Source organism: Uloborus diversus, unplaced genomic scaffold (genome assembly GCF_026930045.1).
Source record: "Uloborus diversus isolate 005 unplaced genomic scaffold, Udiv.v.3.1 scaffold_1200, whole genome shotgun sequence".
NCBI lineage: Eukaryota > Metazoa > Arthropoda > Arachnida > Araneae > Uloboridae > Uloborus > Uloborus diversus.
The window spans coordinates 7941-27960 of record NW_026557878.1 but is presented as its reverse complement, the minus strand read 5'-3'; the positions used below and the strand labels follow the sequence as shown (position 1 = coordinate 27960).

Below are 20020 nucleotides of genomic sequence, written 5' to 3'. Positions count from 1 at the left end.
TTCTCTCTTTCTCTTTTTTAGGCTGCCTTAGGTCTCCAGGATTTAGGACAATTGTACTACCTCCCTCTTAAGGACAGCGAAGGTACAACAGTACTGTGTACAGTGAAACAGGTTCGTGATCCCAAGACTATGGTCACGCTGTCCGTAAGGTGGATGCCTCTTTATAAAATACAGAGGAAGAGGGCAAACAACTCGGATAGCAACGGTGATAACCCTGGAGTTAGTGATTTGCTGCTGGACTCCCTACAAGTAAGCAAATAAGGCCGTTTTTTACCAATGTTAGGTCAACGAGAAAGTTACATCTGTTCAAGGGGATAAAGAATGCAGTTTTTAATACAACTTACAATACTTACTGCACGACATATTTTTCGTCACTGCTTATGACTTCTTGCCAGCGTGATCACAATTTGAAAATCCAATTTTTAATATAGACCTTGTCTTTGAGGTGGAAAACTCCTATATTTAACCTTTTGGGCTCATATCTGTGTCCTATGCATTCCCACGGTCAATAAACTAATACATGCATTCAAAAATAACTGATAGAGCCGAAGGACGCTTGCGCGGGTCTTGAGCAAACAATCCGCAGTTGTAAAACTAAATGTTAATCGCAGCGTCAGCTCGGTGTCGAGCTACAGTTTGCTTCGAGCCATGCCGTCCCTTCCGCAAAAGATTAATGTAAATGTCTAAAATGTGTCAGAAAAAAAGTATGCCATGACAACAACATGAAAGGTATTTCTAAAGCTAGAACAAGGAATTAAAACCTTATTTTATGTGTTGTTCTAAACATGTCTTTTTTCATAGTTTGAGATGAAAGTTAAAAGAGATATCGAAATGCGATTTTACGAAAAGACAACCGTCTCGATTAGTTTTGGCGCCCAAAGCAGTATTGATATTTATTATTCGTTTGGTTTCATTCATTTAATTTTTAGCTGTCATGCAAGGGATACACAAGGCTTGTCCCCGCGCCCCCCTTTCTCCAGGAAGTTTTTCTTCCCACTTCTAACTACTAAATCAATAATAGGACTGCAACAGTTCCGTTGGTTTTCCTATTCGTCAGGCATGGGATGGTAAAGTTTACGACATGTACGTTGTAAACCAGGAGATATGACTGCTTTTTGAAGTAAATATTGCTAAATTGCAACTACAGTGAAACCTGTGTATAACAATACTGTCTATAACGATAACCTGTCTATAACATTTTTTTTTTTTTTTTTTTTGGCCCCAGCAAAATGCCAGCATGAATAATCAAACTGTCTATAAAGATAACCTGTCTATGGCGAAAATTTTTTTATGTCCTTGCAGTATCGTTGTAGACAGGTTTTACTGTATTTCAAGCTGCATTTTATAGTTTAAAAAGGAAGGAGTTTAAATACTCCTTACTTAATTGCTGTCTCACCAGGGAAATAAGAGTTATGTGCTCAGTGCTCACTGTCCTACATAGGGCATTATGATTTCATGTATATATTTTTTGCAGGAAATGATACTGTACAGTCAAGTCAGTAACAGGTCACTGACGAGAGGTTTGTACGTTGGCTATATGAAGTTAAAAAGCTCCGTTGATGCTATTCGAGTTGTTGTGCCAAGGTTAACACCGAATGTTTTGCCTCATATTAAGATTCGAGATAATCCTCATGTGTCACGGTTAGTAAATATTTTTAAATATATTTTTTCCTTTTTCTCTTGAATAACCATGGAAGTAATTGCAGAAATTCTGCCAATTAAATTCCCTAAAGCAGAATAACCTTTTTTTTTTCTTTTAAATCTTCATTTACTAAACTTCTTAAAATGCACTGATTTATCTCCATTCTTTCGCTTTCCGTTTTTGCCTGGAATGCAATTAGTTGCCCTACAACTAAAATAATTTTGAAGTTTTCCCTCTGAATTGCGATTAAACTTTGTGATAAGGCCTTTCATCCGTCAGGCTACGATCTGTGTTATTCATGTTTCATCTTTTCTCCCACAGTGAAGAATGGCAGTGGTTCAAAAGCCTTGCTGCTGGAAGCTTGCCCAGCGGGCCTTCCGAAATTCAAATGAAATTCCAGAAAGCTTTGTCTGTAGCAACAAAGCAGCTACTGGCAGAGCTAGACATTCCAGAAAATGTTTCAGACCTTCACAGGTAGGTATCGCGTTGGATGAATTTCAGCAACCTCATTGCATCTTTTGGTGCGAAATCTTTTTAAAACGCTGTTGATTTTCCATTCCCCTCCTAGGTTCTACGACGTTGAAGTTATAGAATTGAGTAACGACGTTTCTTTTTTACTGGTGCTACCCCCTGTTGATAGCGTTTGTTCCGTTCCTGGTCAATGTGACGAAATAACTTCTAGACCCGACTGCATTCCACTACCAATACAGATATTTGAAATGAGTAAGTGATCGATTCGATCAAACTATCAAGCCCTGTTAGTGTACTTTGATTAATTTTTAAAATGCTTCTTCGGCAACTACAACTCGAGTTTGAGCCCGACTAACACGACGAAATACCGAAAGTGCTTAAACCAGTGAAGCAGAAATCAGTAAAACATTAAGTCATATGCATGTAACTTGCAAACTGCAATATTTTTGCCTTTCTACTACACAGTAGCAGACGGTATACTGTGCTTTAATCAAAAAAATAATATAATATAAGGATATACGCTGAAACTTCAGAGTGAAAGTGATGACATGGCAAATATGGGTAGCTTTGATTAAAATGTAGAAAATGGGGAACAAGCTCTATTTATGATTCTACAGAAGATATTTATTTGAAAAATAGCCGCCTGCGGCGATCAGCTGGTCCGCCTTTTTACTCCATTCGCCTTTTTGCGCCAGAGTTGCCGCCTTCGGCGGCTGCTTAGACAATTTAGCGACGGTATTAATCAATGTTTTTCTCTTTTTTCTCAATATTATCATTCGCCTTTTCACACCGATGTTGCCGCCTTCGGCTGCTGCTTAAACAAATTTCGTGGCGGTATCAATCAATCTATATCTATCTATTTCATTAGTAGTTTGAATAAAATATTTTCTAGATCTATCTCCAGTTCCGTCGTTTGGAATATTTTTAAAGGAGGGGGAGACACAAACGACGTACTCTTCATGCAAGTTTTGTCGAAAAATAACAAAAAGCACTTCCACTTTTATGTGAAAGTATTGTTTTTTCAAAGTCATGGTGTGTGTGGGGGGGGGCACTGATACCCCGTTGAAATTCCTTAAATGACGGGCATGCCTCTTTCTTGCTGTCCATCTACTATATCGACCTCTATATTTGTCTATCTATCAATCTATACGATCTGTGCATATCTACCTCCTGACAGTACAATCCTTTTTTTATTTATATAAGTATTAATTCGAAACCAAAAACATTTTTTGTCCACTCAACCTCTATCTATCTCTGTATCTACCTAACCTAACCGCCAATTCGTAACAGAAACGAAGATCATGCAAAAAATCGCGGGCTTTATTTATTTAATCAAAATAGCCCGCAAAAAAAAAAGGCTCTGTGTTCCCCGTAGTGTTCAAAAAATAGCGCTTGCAAAAAACTTTAAAAAAAAAATTTAAAAAAAAAGTGAAGAGAAGGCAAACGATTTCAGTTGGATCACGTGATGAGGTAAGCTCGGAACTCAGCCGGCAAGCAAACAGCTCGCGTTATGTTCTGCCATTAAAAAAATTGTAAAAAAAAAAACTATTGCGTATTTTTCAAAACTTTTTTCTTCTGAAGGGGGCAGAATGTTTTTACTATTACCAACTAAAATTTTAGAATTGAGGGTTTAATACTTTTTGCAGGATGGGTTTCGAAAAAAATTAAATCCAGGAAAAAATGTAAAATAAAGGTTTTTCAAAAATTTATAAAAAATACAAAAATTGCTCTATCTTCAAAATGTTTTCATTCAGCATATTTAAAATTAAACTTCCTACACTATAGTGCAAAAAATATTTGTTTATTGCGATTGGTTCGGGGTCTGTGAGGTAAAAAGTACTAAAAAGTGCAAAAAAACACATAAAACATTAAATCACTTTTTTTCTAATTAAAATATCAAAAATCGAAGCCCGAGGTGCACATTTTCGGCAAAAACTGCATCTGTGTACCAAATTTCTTCTTTCTAGGCCTTACCGTTTTCCCGGGATGCGCGCCACACACACACACACACACATAAACATCTTATTTTATTATATGTATAGAAGATAGATAGATAGATAGATAGATGATCAGTTGGTGATCCAGTATTAATTAATCGTTCGGGTTGTCGCGCTGATTCGTGTATTTCCCCAATCGTCGTTCCATCTCCATCTAATCCGAGGTGCAGTCTGCTGACGGCACCAATGGTCGACCGATGACCAGGGCCGCCGAAAGACAAGGCAGGCCCCTCGTCAGTTTGATCACCGGACCCCCTCCCACTCCCCATAACATTTATTCAACTCCGAAGTCGAGACAGGCCCCTAGTTTCTAGACTAGGCATCGACCCTGCCTGCAAAGACTCGAGTGAGTGTAATGAATAGTTCTACCACAGAACATTTTAAGCTCAGACATTTCTGTGCAATGTTTTAAACAAAATTATTTGAAAAAAAATCATAAAAGTAAAGTATAAAATATCAAATTCTTTAAAAAGTAGGTGGCATACTTTATTTTTCGAAACATACCAGAAGATACACCGTATATCTTCCAAAAGAGCACTGCTAACTGCGCTTGATAAAGTTACTTTGCGCATGCATAAGTCACACGTTAAAAAAATATTTCGAGTTATTTCAAAATAAGGATGTACTTAACATTATGGATTCAATTTATTTTTGAAAAGAGAAAACAGCAAAGAAGTGCACATGCCTAAATTGTTTTTAATAAAACGATCCATGAATTGAAGTTTTAATAACATTTTGAATCTAAATACACATTAACAGAAAATATGAAATAATGCGAATTTAAAACAACAAATTGCTTTATAAGGAAGCATCCAAACTAGGATTTTTGACATTCAAAATTTTAGAAACTAAACAATCAATATTAGATACCTGAAATAGCATGCTTACAATTAGTAGTCTAAACTGATGAAAGGACACATATATAACCGTTATCCATCAGTATATGATCCTGAATCAATGTTCCATATAAATTACAGACAGCGGAATTGTCTTTGTATTTGCGTTATTTACTATAGTAGAAAATAAAATTTATCCTTCGATATTTTGTGTTACTGCTATTATAAAATTCTTTATTAAGTTAATAAATCAATGTATGATGGAATGTATCGCAAATGCTACATTATTTAAAATCACGATTAGCTACTTTTTTATGCTTCAAATAAATGTATAATAAATTACGCATTTTCACGATTCTAAACATTCCTGAGCATTCGTAGCTAAAAGCATAGTAAATCTATAAAACGTGTTATGTGTATTTGATTTACAAGCTAAACCTTTTAACTGAAGCATAACAATTCAGAATTAAATAATTAAAACGATTGTTTAGGGGAGTACCTGGGTTTAACAGGTACATTTCTACTTAAACCTTCAAGAATTTAAGCTCTTTTGTCTGAAAATAAAATTTATTTATTTCAAGTAGTTACTATAGGTGAATCAATTGACAGTTCAAACCTGTTTTACGCGTTTCGTGGTTGAGATTTTATATAACTGTTAATCAAAAGAATTTCTGAAACTGCTATTTTCGAACTTAAGATTTTTTAAAGCTCTTACGTGTATGTTTACTCCTCTGCTTATTCGTTAAGCATTTGAAGTAAAGGAACTACTGCGTTTGTATGCATATCTAGAATTTTTCTTTTGCCTTTCATACCCCTGCGCTAATGCTTTCATAAGAGGTATGTAGGGATCATCTGAAGTTTGCAATTGTTTCGCATTACCTTTGAAGGGCACATATAAATGATACTGTTTTCGCATGCATTTTTATCACCTACATAAACTAAGCTTAGAAATTACTTTAAAAACAAACGAATCATCATTTTTACCGTCAAAACTAAGTAACAGTATGTCAGGAGATTGAGTATTTACTTCTTTCTCATTTCATCAGGAATAATATAGGGAGATTTAAATTTATCAGCACATCTAGTGAATGAGTTAATGTCTTAAAGCTTATCTCCAAATCCTTTAGTGCCAAAAGAGATTCATCTTCTTTAGTTCATCATCACTCCAAGAACGGAATAATACTCTTCTTGAAGGCAGTCAGATCTGTTTTAGAGTTTAATCATATCGAAACCCAACCTGTGTCTCTTTTCAGGAAATCAGCTTCAAATCGCGTAAACTTAGCTTGGAACGTACTGCGTGTTTTATCATTTATCTTTCATTATATACACGAGAACGAATCTGTAGCAGAAATGCAGAGTTTACACAATAATTACGACAATACAGGAAAGAATCTTCTTTTTTTTCAACGCTTTTGTATGGACTATATAATCATGAATGAAAAATTCAATTTTCTCCACTACACACATCATGCAAGAGATTCAAACTCGAAAGCAACAAGACGTACTAAAAATGGCTGAAAATGACGAAAGGTTGCCAGCCACAAGAGAATTGGCGCCAACCTGGTGGAGCCAAGGAACCATTCTTAACAAATATTTCTTAACCTATAGCAATAAAGGAATACTTTTGATTGTTTATGACGAATCCCCCCCCCCCCCTCCCACACACACAGCAATTTTAAGCCATTCAATATTTGTCAGCACATCTGGAATAGAAAGATCGACTGACGCAGACCTTCTGTAAAGCAATATAACATACTAATCTACATCCCCTCACCTCCTCCCCACAGAAGCTGGCATGCTAGAAAATGTCGTATGCCATAGATAGCATTTATATTGCTTTGGAATGAGCAACTAATACCTGAAGTACGACCAACGTTGAAAATCTTATGAAAAGAAAATATTAATCAAGACATAGAGAAATATGCGTCCAGAGAAAACCTTCGGTATGACCCTACAAGTGCATGTGTGCGTTCAAAAGAAGCTATCGGTGTGGACTATGGACGCAAATGCGTACTCGATGAAGCCTTTGGCCATACGGATTTCTTATTGTTTATCTCGTATGTTATGTATTATTATTAGTAACTATCTAACTATGGCGTATAAAACTTTATTATTGGGGGGGGGGGGGGAAAGATAGCTTGAAAATAAATTTTTGAATCTGTTTTGGAGTGGACGAAAATATAGCAACTGGATAATCTATATAAATAAAAACTGATGTATGTTAGTGTGTGTGTATGCATGTTCCTTATACAAATCCACAGTTTACGTCGGATCTTTGAAAAATTTGTTAGAGGTCCTTTGATGATCAAGAATTCAAATAGAGGGATTTTCTCACCAGAAAATCTATGAACCGGAATACAGTAAAACCTGTAAAGTTGACCACCTGCCTAAGTTGACCGCTTTTATCAGGCACAGAATTAGCCATTACCATATAAATCAACCTCTATATGTTGACCACTAAAGTAGTGCACCGCAAGTGGTCAACATACACAGGTTTCACTGTATTTGCCTATTAATAACAACGACTAAATTTTTGGGATTTAAAAAAAATTCAAGGTCTAAGTTTGAATTTTGAGTCATAAAATTGTTCTTTTCTACACGTTAAAGGGGAATTGTACACTATTTTTTTTTCTTTTATTTAAGCGTGATTTTTGAACATGCGTCACTTGAGACAACTTTTAGTTACGAGGTAGACCGTGTAACGCCAGGCAACGCAGCCAGTATATTATATTGTTATAACAGTTTAAAGTTAATATGACGACGACAAATTTTGTTTTTGAGCAAAGAAGTATAATTGTGTCCACAGCAATCGCTACTGCTGGCTGGCTAAGGCTCCTATAGAGGTTCTACTGCCGGCAGCTCACGCGAAGCATATCAATTTAGGATAGCTAGCAGTAAAAGGGTTAAAATTATACATTTATTGAACTGTTCAAAATAGGAAAACTTTAATCACGCATTTGAAAGGTTTACAATATATTTGCAGATATTTATTGAAACCTCTACAAAAAATATTAAACAATAAAGTGGAAACAAACCGACTGATGAGCGAACTCGTATTATCATACATCAACTAAGATTGACTTAATATGTTTAGTAATGTCACGAATTTCACCGTGTGATAGTGAAAGGATATTTTTTAAGCTTGGGTTTAGCAGTATGAGAGCAGTCAGGGGCGCCGACTTGCAAAAATTATTGAGGGGGCTAGACGTCGCCGGTGATCTATGGGTTATGTAATCCCACGGCGTCCCCCCCCCCCCTTTTCCAAAAAAAAAAAAGAAAAAAAGGATTGATTGATTTGAAAAAAGATTTTTTGAACCTTGAAAATGCCAATTTACATATGTTCTGCTGTATATGATTTATACAAACAAACAATATGTGGCATGGCATTTTCAAAGTCAATCTAAGAATTTGTATACAAATTTTTTGGTTCAATTAGATCATGTCACTTGTCTTCAGTGTGGGACATTTTTACAGTTGTATTTTGTGGGAAGTCGTGCAGTTCCGTGGCTAGGCATTGATATAAGGTAGGGCACTTGACTTGCATGGAAGGGCACTCCCAGTGCGCCCAAATACAAAAAATATTGGGAGAGTGGGGGGCATACCGCGGGTTTAACCATGGGAAATTTTCTAAATTGGAGATGGAAAAAGTAAGTTTTACAGTTTTTTAAGCATTTTAGAGTAATATATTATCAACATTAGAGTACCAAAAACTCTACTCTCGCTAACTCAGCACATGTTTTGGCTTTGAAAAACGAAAAAAAAAAAAAAAAAAACCACATGTACTGTATTTTTGTAAAAAGTTAATTTAATTTATAGTATAATAATTTTATTGTTAGACTATTACAGAATAGTGAATATATATATATATATATATATATATATATATATATATATATATATATATATATATATATATATATATATATATATATAAGATTAAAATTATATTTAAATAAATCTTAAACTATCATTAAAAAAATAAAACATAAGATATTGCTGTCGCACTTTGATTAATAAGTAAAATAACTAATTTAAACTTGCTTTGAATAAGGCTCAGAGTTCATTAAATAAAAATAATATACCCACAGTTAATTTGTTTAATAAAGTTAATATAGTATGTAAATAGCGGGTTTTTATAGGATCTTATACCCTAAAAATATTTAAGTATTTGAAAATAACTAATACAGTACTATAGTAATATGTTAATAAAATAGTACTAATATTTCGAAGTTTTAAATCTACCATTCTATATGTAGTTAATTCTCTATTTTACAGAGATTTTTAAAATTGCTTTAAATACCAATATTAGGGCTGTCCTTAGAAAGGTGCAAATGTCGAACGCCTGACTAGATTACTGAATTTGAAGTCGTTGACGACTGGTCGAATATCCAATTTATTCAAAATATCTGGGTGGTTATGAAGAACAGACAAGTTGTTCAATCGCCTCTGCCTCATTGTTGATCGGACAGACTCTCCGCAGGTTCGTACCCAGGGACAAATTCTAAGCGCTCGCAGCAACGTAACACTATCATTATTCACATTACTCGTTTTCAGTTAACCTGCTTTTTACCGTAAAAATTATTTGTTGTAACCCATTACTGAATGTAATTTGCAAGGTAACTATCTTCAAACAAGGAAAATAAAAAATACTGAGACAAATTTGTGAGTTTAGAAAGCATTAAATAACTAATTTTTTTTTTTAATTATTGGGGGGGGGGGGCTCTGCCCCCTCAAAAAAATTTTTGAGGGGGCTCAGGCCCCATGGAGTCGGCGCCACTGAGAGCAGTTGGTATGTGTTAATAAAAAACGCATAAGAGCGCACGAACAAAGAAAAGGTATATATGTTACCGTTAAAGTATAAAACGCAGTTATTTTATAGAATACTTAGTTATTCCATGAAATAACTTATCGTATCCGTTAAAAAGCGTAATATGTTATTAACTTGACACTTTAACTAGTTATTCTATCAAATAACTAGGTATTGTATAAATTAACTAATGAGAGACAAAGAGTAAAATAAAAATATAAAAAACAATTATTGCACTTTAACGTAAGCAAACTAAAGTAACGTAATAACAAATGACTGAATTATAAAACTTAAACAAATAAATATATCTCATTACCTGATACTTGGAAACAGTAGCCAGCAATGTACGTGCAAGCAATCAATTAGTCGGAAAGAACTGGCCCCAACACGCTAAACAAGTTCTCTCCCTATGGCTTGGAATAGTTCATAAATGCAGTAGGAGTGGAAGGTAAATGTATTATTCGTGCAAGATATATGATATTGATTTTTTGCACTTTAGCGGGCTGCAGATCGTTTTTCTATGAAATAACTACACTGGTGTGCAAAAATTAAGGACGAGACGGTTTTTTCAATATAACTTAGTTCAAAAGCTTTCCAAATCAACACATTTAATACCGTAAGGTCATGTGCAATGTAAGCAACACTTACTAAAAGAGAAATCAGAGGGATAAAAAGAAGCTTTATTGAAAATGTAGCATGGAGCGCAATACGACTGAAGGCCGAAACATCCCTGTGATGGGTAACCAGCAAGAAACATCCAGTCTTTAGTAGGGGATATGATCTCCCCCGACTGCTAGGCAGGTTTCACAGCGTCTGCCCATGCTGAGAATGAGGGTGTCAATGAGTTGTTGAGGCATTGCTGCCCATTCGTCTTGCAGCGCCAATCGAAGCTCCCGAATCATTACTGGTGGTAAGGTACGAGCTGCCAAGCATCTGCCTGGAAAATCCCATACATGCTCGATGGGATTGAGATCCGGAGATCGTGCCGGCCAATCCATACGTTCAATATCCTCATTCTCTAAGAGCTGTTCGGCAGCTACTGTGCGATGACATGGTGCATTGTCGTCCATGAAAAGGAACTGCGGACCCACAGCGCCTCTAAAAAGACGCACATATGGAAGAAGAATCTCGTTACAATAACAGGTCCCGTTGACTGAACCTGCGTCGAAGATGTGAAGGTCTCTACGACTACCAAGCATTGCGGCTTCCCCGCTCTTCCCAGATAAGTATGCGATGAAAATCGCTACTCAGACTGAATCTGCTCTCATCTGTAAAGAATACTCGTCCCCATTCATTGTCTCTCCAATTCCGGTGTTCCCGGCACCACAGAGAACGCCTTCTCCGATGGGCAGGCGTTAGAGGTACACACCGTATAGGGCGTCGTGCAAACAGACCACCACCGTGCAGTCTTCTGGCCACGGTAAAACGCGATATCGGTCGTTCAGTCGCCTGTGTCGTGTGTCTAGCGATTTCTCCCGCTGTCTGCCGCCTGTTTCTTCTGGCCTGTAAGACAATATACCGGTCATCTGCGGGTGTGGTTCCTCGTGGACGACCACTACTGAACCCCCGAATAGCTGTTCCTGTAGTTTGAAATTATCTCCAAAGTCGTGAAACGATGCTGTGAGCAATTCCGAACTCTGCAGCCACACTTGTCACACTGCGGCCTTCCTCCAACTTCCCAAGATTCGACCTTGGGTAAAAGCATCCAGATGTCGTCTAACAGATTGATTATTCGCCATTTCTCGCTGAGGCAGCAACTCGGTGTGATTTTAACTGCTATACGGCGTGCAATCTCTTTGCCAGAAATACTGATCTTACACCAACAACATGCTTTATACTACTCAGACACTCCTCCATTACGTCTGCTTGCATATCTGCGCACGTGCTACGTACATCACCTTACTTAATTTCCTGATTGGTCTTTCTGTCCGCTCTGCCTCTTCGTTCAGCTGATATGCTAATTTTTCGACTTCGTCCTTAATTTTTGCACACTAGTGTAGGTATTCTATAAAATAACGGATTTCATACTTTAACGGTGACATATATACCCAAACATATAGTTCAATGAAATGAGTTTGATACTTTACCATGAGAAAGTCATGTTGGGCTATATTTCGTCCCCAAATATCATATTGAACAACCCTCAGTGTGCGAATTTTTAAGTGCCGCCATGTAGTAAGATGACCGTTCGATATTACGTCCGTGGGCGACAAACGGGAAATCATTCTGCAATCGACCTGTCGATTGTCATGTCTGTCTGTGTGTATTTCAGTGTTTACTGATTTATCAAATAGTTATTTTTAATGCTATGAAGTGAAAAATTTTGAACATTAATTGAAGACGTCCTTTTCTTTTCAGTACACATGACAACCTATCAGTCCAGCTTCATAACTCGGTATTCTCGGCTTTCATCTATATTAGAAATGGACAATATGCTTGCTCATCATGCTCATAGAGAGGTAACCATATTTCAACTTTCGTTTATATGTCTTCTTTCTTTGATTCGCTACTATGAAACTTTATTAGAGCATGGTTACACGAAAAGCTTTATTTTCTCTCTCGTTTATTTGGCTGTTCTGTTATATTGCAGTAGTATCTTCATTATACAACAGGATTTCAAAATAATTACCGAAATTGCTTGCAACTAAAATATTTCAAGATAATTTATTCATAGGAAGAAAATCGTGGACCTGAGACTTGGAAGGACTATTGGGGCACTATATCTTTTACTTTTTATCTCTAAGCTCGTACAAGCATTTCACAAATGAATCTAGAATCAGAGTTAAGTGACACTAAGTAAAGAATTTGCAACAACAGAATCTTCATTCTATAGTATATTAACTACACTAAGTTTGCATCACTCTTTATTTGAAATATTTATGTTCGTGCTTAAAATTTTAAATTTCATTCAGTTCTTAGAGCGATAGGAAAATGATTTCTTCTCCGTTGACAGTTCTGTTGATAATGTGAGAAAATGATGATTTTGCATGCATTTCAATTTTATTTTCAAAAAATGACGAACATTAAGGGGGTTTTTATGCATGAGTTTAGTTTTCATTTTTTCCATTCGAAAAATGCGCTGAAGTTCCAACCGTTAAAAAGTGAATTAGAAGTTTTGGAGGAATTCCTTTTTGTGTGTGAGAAGTTTAAAGTGCAGTCGCGTATCCAATACCAATTAAGGTATTTATCATGAACTAATCATTAAAAATGTGTATATCGTTTTGTTTCAGGCCTTTTCATCGTCCGAACTGTCGGAGGCTAAATCTCGGCTAAGTCAGTTGCAAGAATTTCAGGGCCAAGTCGACAACGTCTGGAGAGCTGTTCGATGGATCATGGATGTGCTCACTTTCGCCCGAGACAAGCAAGGATCTAATGGTGTGCCTTTGAAAGACATCTGGACAAATGCCAGCACGCCGGACTCCCCAAGCATGCCTTTGCCTCCCCTGCTGCAAAAGCAAGTGAAAGAAGGCAGCCGCATCACTACCAGTCTTTCGGTGAGGTTAGCTCACACGGAGCGAAGGCAGATACGACGATGTTCCTCAACTTCCCGCTTGCAGATGAGCTACGCCGATTCCTGCAACGACGTCGACAGTATCCTCAGCGGCTCCAAAGCCCACAGTGCAGAGAGACTGGGAGACACGAACTTTGGAAAAGACCACCACAGAGACAGTATTCGCAGCTCATTCACAGGCAGTCTGAAGTCCTTGTCCTCGGCGGACATTACCCTGGACGACGACAAGCTTAGTATCTACTCGAAAGACAGCGCTTGTTCTAACGACGAGGACTGCCACTGTCACGGAGAAGAGAAAGGTTCTGAAGAAGCTTTGCAGTCGTCGTCTCCGGTTCCCTCGCATTCACACAGTTCCGATATCATCCGAGTGTACGCAGCGTACGACACGGGACTCCCCAGTGGTACGAGCATCAGGCTGCACGTGACGCCACGTACCACTGCTCGCGAAGTGGTGGATCTGGTTGTGAAGCAGCTTAATATGGCAGTGATACTCAAAGGAAGAGGTGGACCTATATATGGTAACAGCCAGCTGCACAATTTCTGTCTTGTTGTGACTGCTGGCGCAAGGGAAAGGTGCCTCAGCGATGACTTTCAACCTATGAAACTTCAAGGTCCATGGCTTAAGGGAAAACTTTTCGTGCGCAGGAAGAACAACTTGTTCAATCATAATGCTGATTAGTGGGAAGAGTAGAAAAAGATTTTAATAACCGGTTATTCGATTATTTTTACTACAAAAATTCAATTGTTTCAATTGCCCGCCGAGTACAAGTAAGAGATACTAATGATTTTTTCGCTTACAATTTTTAATCTGACGTTGGCAAATAGTAGCTGATAATATCTAGAGTAAGACTATGTGTTAGGATACCGAATTTAAAATGTTGAAGATAATAGATATTAACTATTTATTCTTAACTCATTTCTAAATTATGCAGGCTAAATTTTTTTTTTTACAACTAAAAAAATAATTCAGTTACATCATTTTCAAGTATTTGCAACAAATAAACTTCTTTTGTTTCCGTAATTTCTTTCATATTGTCAAAGTTTGTTCCTTCTTCACCATACAAGTTTTTTTTAAATGCCCTGCTCTTTGGGGATTACTCTCTCTCTCTCATCAAGCAAAACTCATGTATAATTTTGAAATGGTAATCAGTTATTAGAAGTATAATAAGACCGTCCTAGGAAAAATGTGCATAAAGCTACAATTTCTTCGAATCTTTTAAAAACCATAGCCAAAAATAAGGACTGAAATGGAATTAAAATAGCGAAAAATCAACTTTTATACATAATTAACTCGAGGTTACGGATTAAGTGCCTTTACAGCAAAAGTCAACACAAAAGTGAGTTTTTGAAGCTTCTAAGTGAGGAAAATTTACTTACTGAAACATTCTAAAAAGAATTGAAACGTTTTGAAAGTAGTTACAAAACCAATTTTTAGGGTCCAAGTTTGCACTCGAAGTGAAATTGTACGTTTAAGATCTACCTTGCTTTGGTTAAAAAAAAAGAAAAAAAAAGAAAGCACAATCTGCAACAGTAACTATTTATAAAAAAAGAAACTAAAATTTACACCCGAATCCAGTTTTTGTACTTGACAATTTCAAAAGTAAAGGTATGCATGAAACAAAATGTTTGTTCTGACAAAAAAAAAAAAAAAAAAACGCTGCAAAGATGTTTTGCAACGATGGGGCATTTTGGATGCTTGCGCATAGCTGGGCAGTAGTTATTAATAGAATTACAGCTGAGTCGTTTCATTTTATGCCAGAGTTAGAAATGGGTACTTGAAGAAGATTAAATGAGTCTTGTTTCTATTTTCTCAAGAGGATTATCATATTAGCTAAGCTTACATGATAGCCCTTTATATAAATCTGAAGCTGTTTAGTTTCATTCGTCATCAGAAGTACAATTGACTTAATCTTAATTGAACAATAAATCAAAAACAGCAGCTAACATTTTGATACTTATTTATTTTTCAACCGAGGTTGACTTGAAACATTTTTGCATATCAACCCTTCAGAGGTTTAAAGACTGTAAATAGTTGCATTTAGTATGTCATATTAAGGGTGCATTTACTTTTATGTTCAATGAAGCTTGGAAACGTCATAAGTACGCTAAAATTGCCAAATGAGCTTCTTCTTATCTGTGCATTTTTAAAGTTCATCTAATGTTAATTTTCAGCACAATTAAACATTCTCAATTATACCTCTGAATACTTAAGAGACTGTAATGTCATTCTTTTAAGTAGTTTGTACATAAGCGATTCTTCACCTCTTTTTTCTAGACATGAATCATTGAAATAAGTTAATACAAGTACATTTTAAAATGAACCAACAGCAGATTCTTTTTGTAGTAGGCAGGTCCTTGTTATGCAGTAGGCAAATCTGATTTTTCAGAAAGCAGATCGTTATTATCTCATCCCTAATGAAGATCTAGTGCTGTTTTGTGAGTATTTTTATCACAAATAGCGAAGCTACTTCCTTAAGCAAATACATAAGTTAACCATAGAAGTAACAAAGTCGTAACCTTTGGAATAAAGGATATCATTTAATACCAATTTTTTGAACTAAAACGATGATCTGCTGAGATGGAAAATAAACCAAAGCCTTTTATAAATAGTAAATTTGACGTTAAAAATCACTGTCAAAACCAAACTCTAACACAAAAGTTTCCGAAATTATTTTTGTGTTTCGTGCAATCAATACTGCAACACTATTCCATTCAACGCTATTGATTCGAGGAATCACGTGACTGAATCGATCAAATAGTTAAATTAGATTTGAACAAAAAAATAGTTCAGATAATCGGCTAACTGGTTAAAATCAAGTCTGCTTGAACATGTTTAGTGAGATGAACTGGAATGTAAATAGAGGAATTAGCAAGCAAAAGTGATACTGATGCCAAATTTTTCAGAACACTATTAGAATTACTTATAAATCAATGTGTACACATTGTGCTTTTCATTTCCTTTTCACTTAGAGCGTCGTATGTTCACTAGTTTGTAACGGCACATTGAGTGTATTATTACTTTTATGTACATTTGTTTCATTTGTAATATTTTCCTTTTTTGGTCATTAATGTCCGAAGTGTATATTTGTTCATAATTTATTTTATATTAAGTTAATCAAAGCTAGTTTTATTTTCAACTGTCAGAAATAGGAAATTGTCCCATAGTCACGCTAATCTTTATACAAGACTTTCAAGCTGAAAAAAATCAAAACATTTTATTAAGATATTTCATAAAATTTCCTAAAGAGATGAATTAGATTTGAAACATAAGATTTTCTAATGAAGTTTAGTAATATTTAAAACTGCAATATTTCGAAATATTAGATTTTTAGAATGTGAACAAATTGATAAATTTTATGAAAAGAAATTATAAATTAAAACCCTCCATTTATTGTATTTTGCTATGAATCAAAAATATGTACAGCTTGAAATTGAAAATATATTTCATGAAAATATTTGTGAGATTGCTTAATAAAATTATTTAAAATATGTTACTCTTTTTATAAATTGTTTTGCTTTCTATGATTCTTTACTTAAACTGCACGATAGAAAATCATGTGCATGATGAAACTACTGTAGCAACTTCAGAAAAAATGCATTAGTTCAATAAGTTTAAGATTAATCAACATCAAAAATCAAACGTAAAACAAATCTGCTTATAGTTCTAATTGCCTGGAGCAGAATTTGTTCAGCCATCGGCAACTCAGATCAAAAATAGTCTGCAAGAAAAACCGACATTAGATCGCACCAAGAAATGCTTTAAAATATTATATCACCAGAAAATACGGTACAAACTAGTGATGGGCATAATCGAGTACTCATAATCGAATCACTCGATTATTCAAAATCATTCGAGAACTCGATTATCATGAGTTCTCGATTATCGTATCTCGATTATCACTTTTCGAGTTCTCGAGCGATGAACTTCTCGAGTTCTCGATTATCACTTTCCGAGTTCTCGAGCGATGGACTGCTCGAGTTCTCGATTATCACTTTCCGAGTTCTCGAGCGATCAACTGCTCGAGTTCTCGTTTGTCTTTTCTGAGTACTCGAGCGATCAACTGCTCGAGTTCTCGCTTTGAACTTGAGTTCTCGAGATGTTAAGCTCCCGAGATATTGAGTTCTCGAGATATCAATCACTCGAGCAGTGTAATTTTTGATCGATTTGAGAATCGAATGAACCTCTCAATATAGTTGACTTCTGACAGGGGTGCCCACCTAGGAAGGTGGGGATCGTGGCGCAGACTGCGCCATTGACACTTTTAGGGAGAAGGGGTGTTTTAAGGGATATTTTTCTTATTTTTGGGGTGGCTCTGTGATATTGAAGGGGTGCGCCCTTGACCTCAGGGGGCACTCCTGCTTCTGAGGTGATTCAGTTGCAGGGGTGGATCCGTCATTTAGGGGGCTGGCTTTGAAAAGTTAATGACTTTACTTATGAATGGTCATGGTTTTTGTTGCCTTCCGAAAATATATGCATTGAGACCCTTTAACCCTTCCCCCGGAAAAATTTGGAGTGACGGGTTGAGCTGAGGTGCCCACAGGGAGGGGGGTTATAGCGCAGACTGCGCCATTGAAATTCTCAATGGACGTTAATCTTTTTTAGGGAATGTCCTTCTTGGGGGGGGGGGGTGTTTTGTGGGATAGTTTTCGCTTTTTTGGGGGGTGCCCTTGTCCTACGGGCGGGTGGGCACCCCTGCTTCTGAAGAGTTTCAGTTGCAGGGGCGGATCCGTCATTTAGGGGGGTCAGAAGTCTAGCTTTGAAAAGTTAATGACTTTACTTATGAATGGTCATGGTTTTTTTTTTGCCTTCCGAAAATATATGCATTGAGACCCTTTAACCCTTCCCCCAGAAAAATTTGGAGTGACGGGTTGAGCTGAGGTGCTCACAGGGGAGGTGGGTCATAGCGCAGACTGCGCCATTGAAATTCTCAATGGACCTTAATCTTTTTTAGGGAATGTCCTTCTTGAGGGGGGGGGGGTTTGAGGGATAGTTTTCGCTTTTTTGGGGGGTGGGGTGGTCTATGTGATATTGAGGGGGTGCCCTTGTCCTACGGGCGGGTGGGCACCCCTGCTTCTGAAGAGTTTTAGTTGCAGGGGCGGATCCGTCATTTAGGGGGGTCAGAAGTCTAGCTTTGAAAAGTTAATGACTTTACTTATGAATGGTCATGGGTTTTTTTTGCCTTCCGAAAATATATGCATTGAGACCCTTTAACCCTTCCCCCAGAAAAATTTGGAGTGACGGGTTGAGCTGAGGTGCCCACAGGGGAGGTGGGTCATAGCGCAGACTGCGCCATTGAAATTCTCAATGGACCTTAATCTTTTTTAGGGAATGTCCTTCTTTGGGGGGGGGGGTGTTTTGAGGGATAGTTTTCGCTTTTTTGGGGGGTGGGGTGGTCTATGCGATATTGAGGGGGTGCCCTTGTCCTACGGGCGGGTGGGCACCCCTGCTTCTGAAGAGTTTCAGTTGCAGGGGCGGATCCGTCATTTAGGGGGGTCAGAAGTCTAGCTTTGAAAAGATAATGATGTTTCATTCGAATAGTGTTATAATTGAATGTATGCTGTCGAATGCTTGATTATCAAATGATTATTTGGGATGCTTTGGTAGTATGATGATATGTTTGGTGGAAGTGGGTGCGCTAATAAGGTTCCAACTTGAGAGGCATTAAAATTAAAATTATATTTCAGGTAAAAAGGTGGAATACTTAAGTTGAAAACCTGAGGGAAGTCTTTCCCCTTACCATCACCTTCGACTATACCAATAGGTAATGATACAGGTGTAACAGGCAACAACAAACGTTTTAGAGCCCAACTATACAGATTACTGGAGACACGAGTTTCGGGGTTTCAAGGAACCCTTTTTTAAACGCAAAATTGTGAGATTGTTGATGTAAGCACATTACTGGATGTCTTTAGGGACCATACATTAATTACGTAAGGGTCCCGAGAGGGAGGGGGTTGGAAAAATGTCTACATACTTGGGGAGGGGGCTTCAAACCCATTCTCACGCAATATTTTCCAAATTGATGTTTTACATTTGAAATTGTGCGGTCAAGTGGTTTGACGGGAATTATATATTTTATTTGCGTTTGGAAAATAAAAAACTTATTAGCATGAGCTGTTTTTTATTTGTTTTACGAAGAATGAATCGTGTAAAACGTGATAAAAGAATCGCACTATGCATAGCATGTTTTATTTTTAATAAGTATCGCATCATACACAAAAAAAAAAAAAAAAAAAATGTCAAAAACATTCAGTCTAGATTCCAACTTTTTAGTAAATGTTTCATTACACAAAAAGGATTAATTTAATAATGGTGAATTTAATTTCGATTCCAGTGATGTTGAATTCGTTATTTTATTATTTTGAAAAACGGAATGGAATCAATCTTACCTAAGAATCATCCTTACGTAACTAATGAATGGCCCCTTACATGCAAAAGCTTACTATTTTGTTCAAAAAAGGGTACCTTAAAAACTCCAAAACACGTTTCAGCAGTACTCTGTATATTTGGGATACAAAACGTTTGTTATTTCATGTTACTTCTCGGCACTAAGGTATTTACTTATTCCTTAATAAAACAAGTGGTTTACTTCTCGTGTAATTCCTTCCTATGGGTGCAAATAAGGGGGGGGGGAGAGAGTTTTGACACAAACTGCGGGATTGTAATTTTTAGGGATTGTGTCTCTTTTGGGGGTATTGCTCTTGGGGAAGAGCTTCATAGGTGGTGCGCCTTCGCTCTTGGGATGGATAGATTTG

At 36.7% G+C, this 20020-nt stretch overlaps 1 protein-coding gene across 1 annotated transcript in view; it reads left to right on the top strand.

Annotated features, from left to right (window-relative positions):
* LOC129232489 (ankyrin repeat and fibronectin type-III domain-containing protein 1-like) overlaps positions 1 to 14454 on the top strand; it is a 32430-nt gene extending 17976 nt beyond the window's left edge. Inside the window, exons 8-13 of the mRNA XM_054866637.1 lie at positions 22 to 249; positions 1475 to 1641; positions 1964 to 2116; positions 2211 to 2365; positions 12112 to 12212; positions 12984 to 14454. Coding sequence (XP_054722612.1) covers positions 22 to 249; positions 1475 to 1641; positions 1964 to 2116; positions 2211 to 2365; positions 12112 to 12212; positions 12984 to 13943 — 1764 coding nt within the window. The 3' untranslated portion in view covers positions 13944 to 14454. The remainder of the gene's footprint in view (positions 1 to 21; positions 250 to 1474; positions 1642 to 1963; positions 2117 to 2210; positions 2366 to 12111; positions 12213 to 12983) is intronic.
* The last annotated feature ends 5566 nt before the right edge of the window (positions 14455 to 20020 follow it).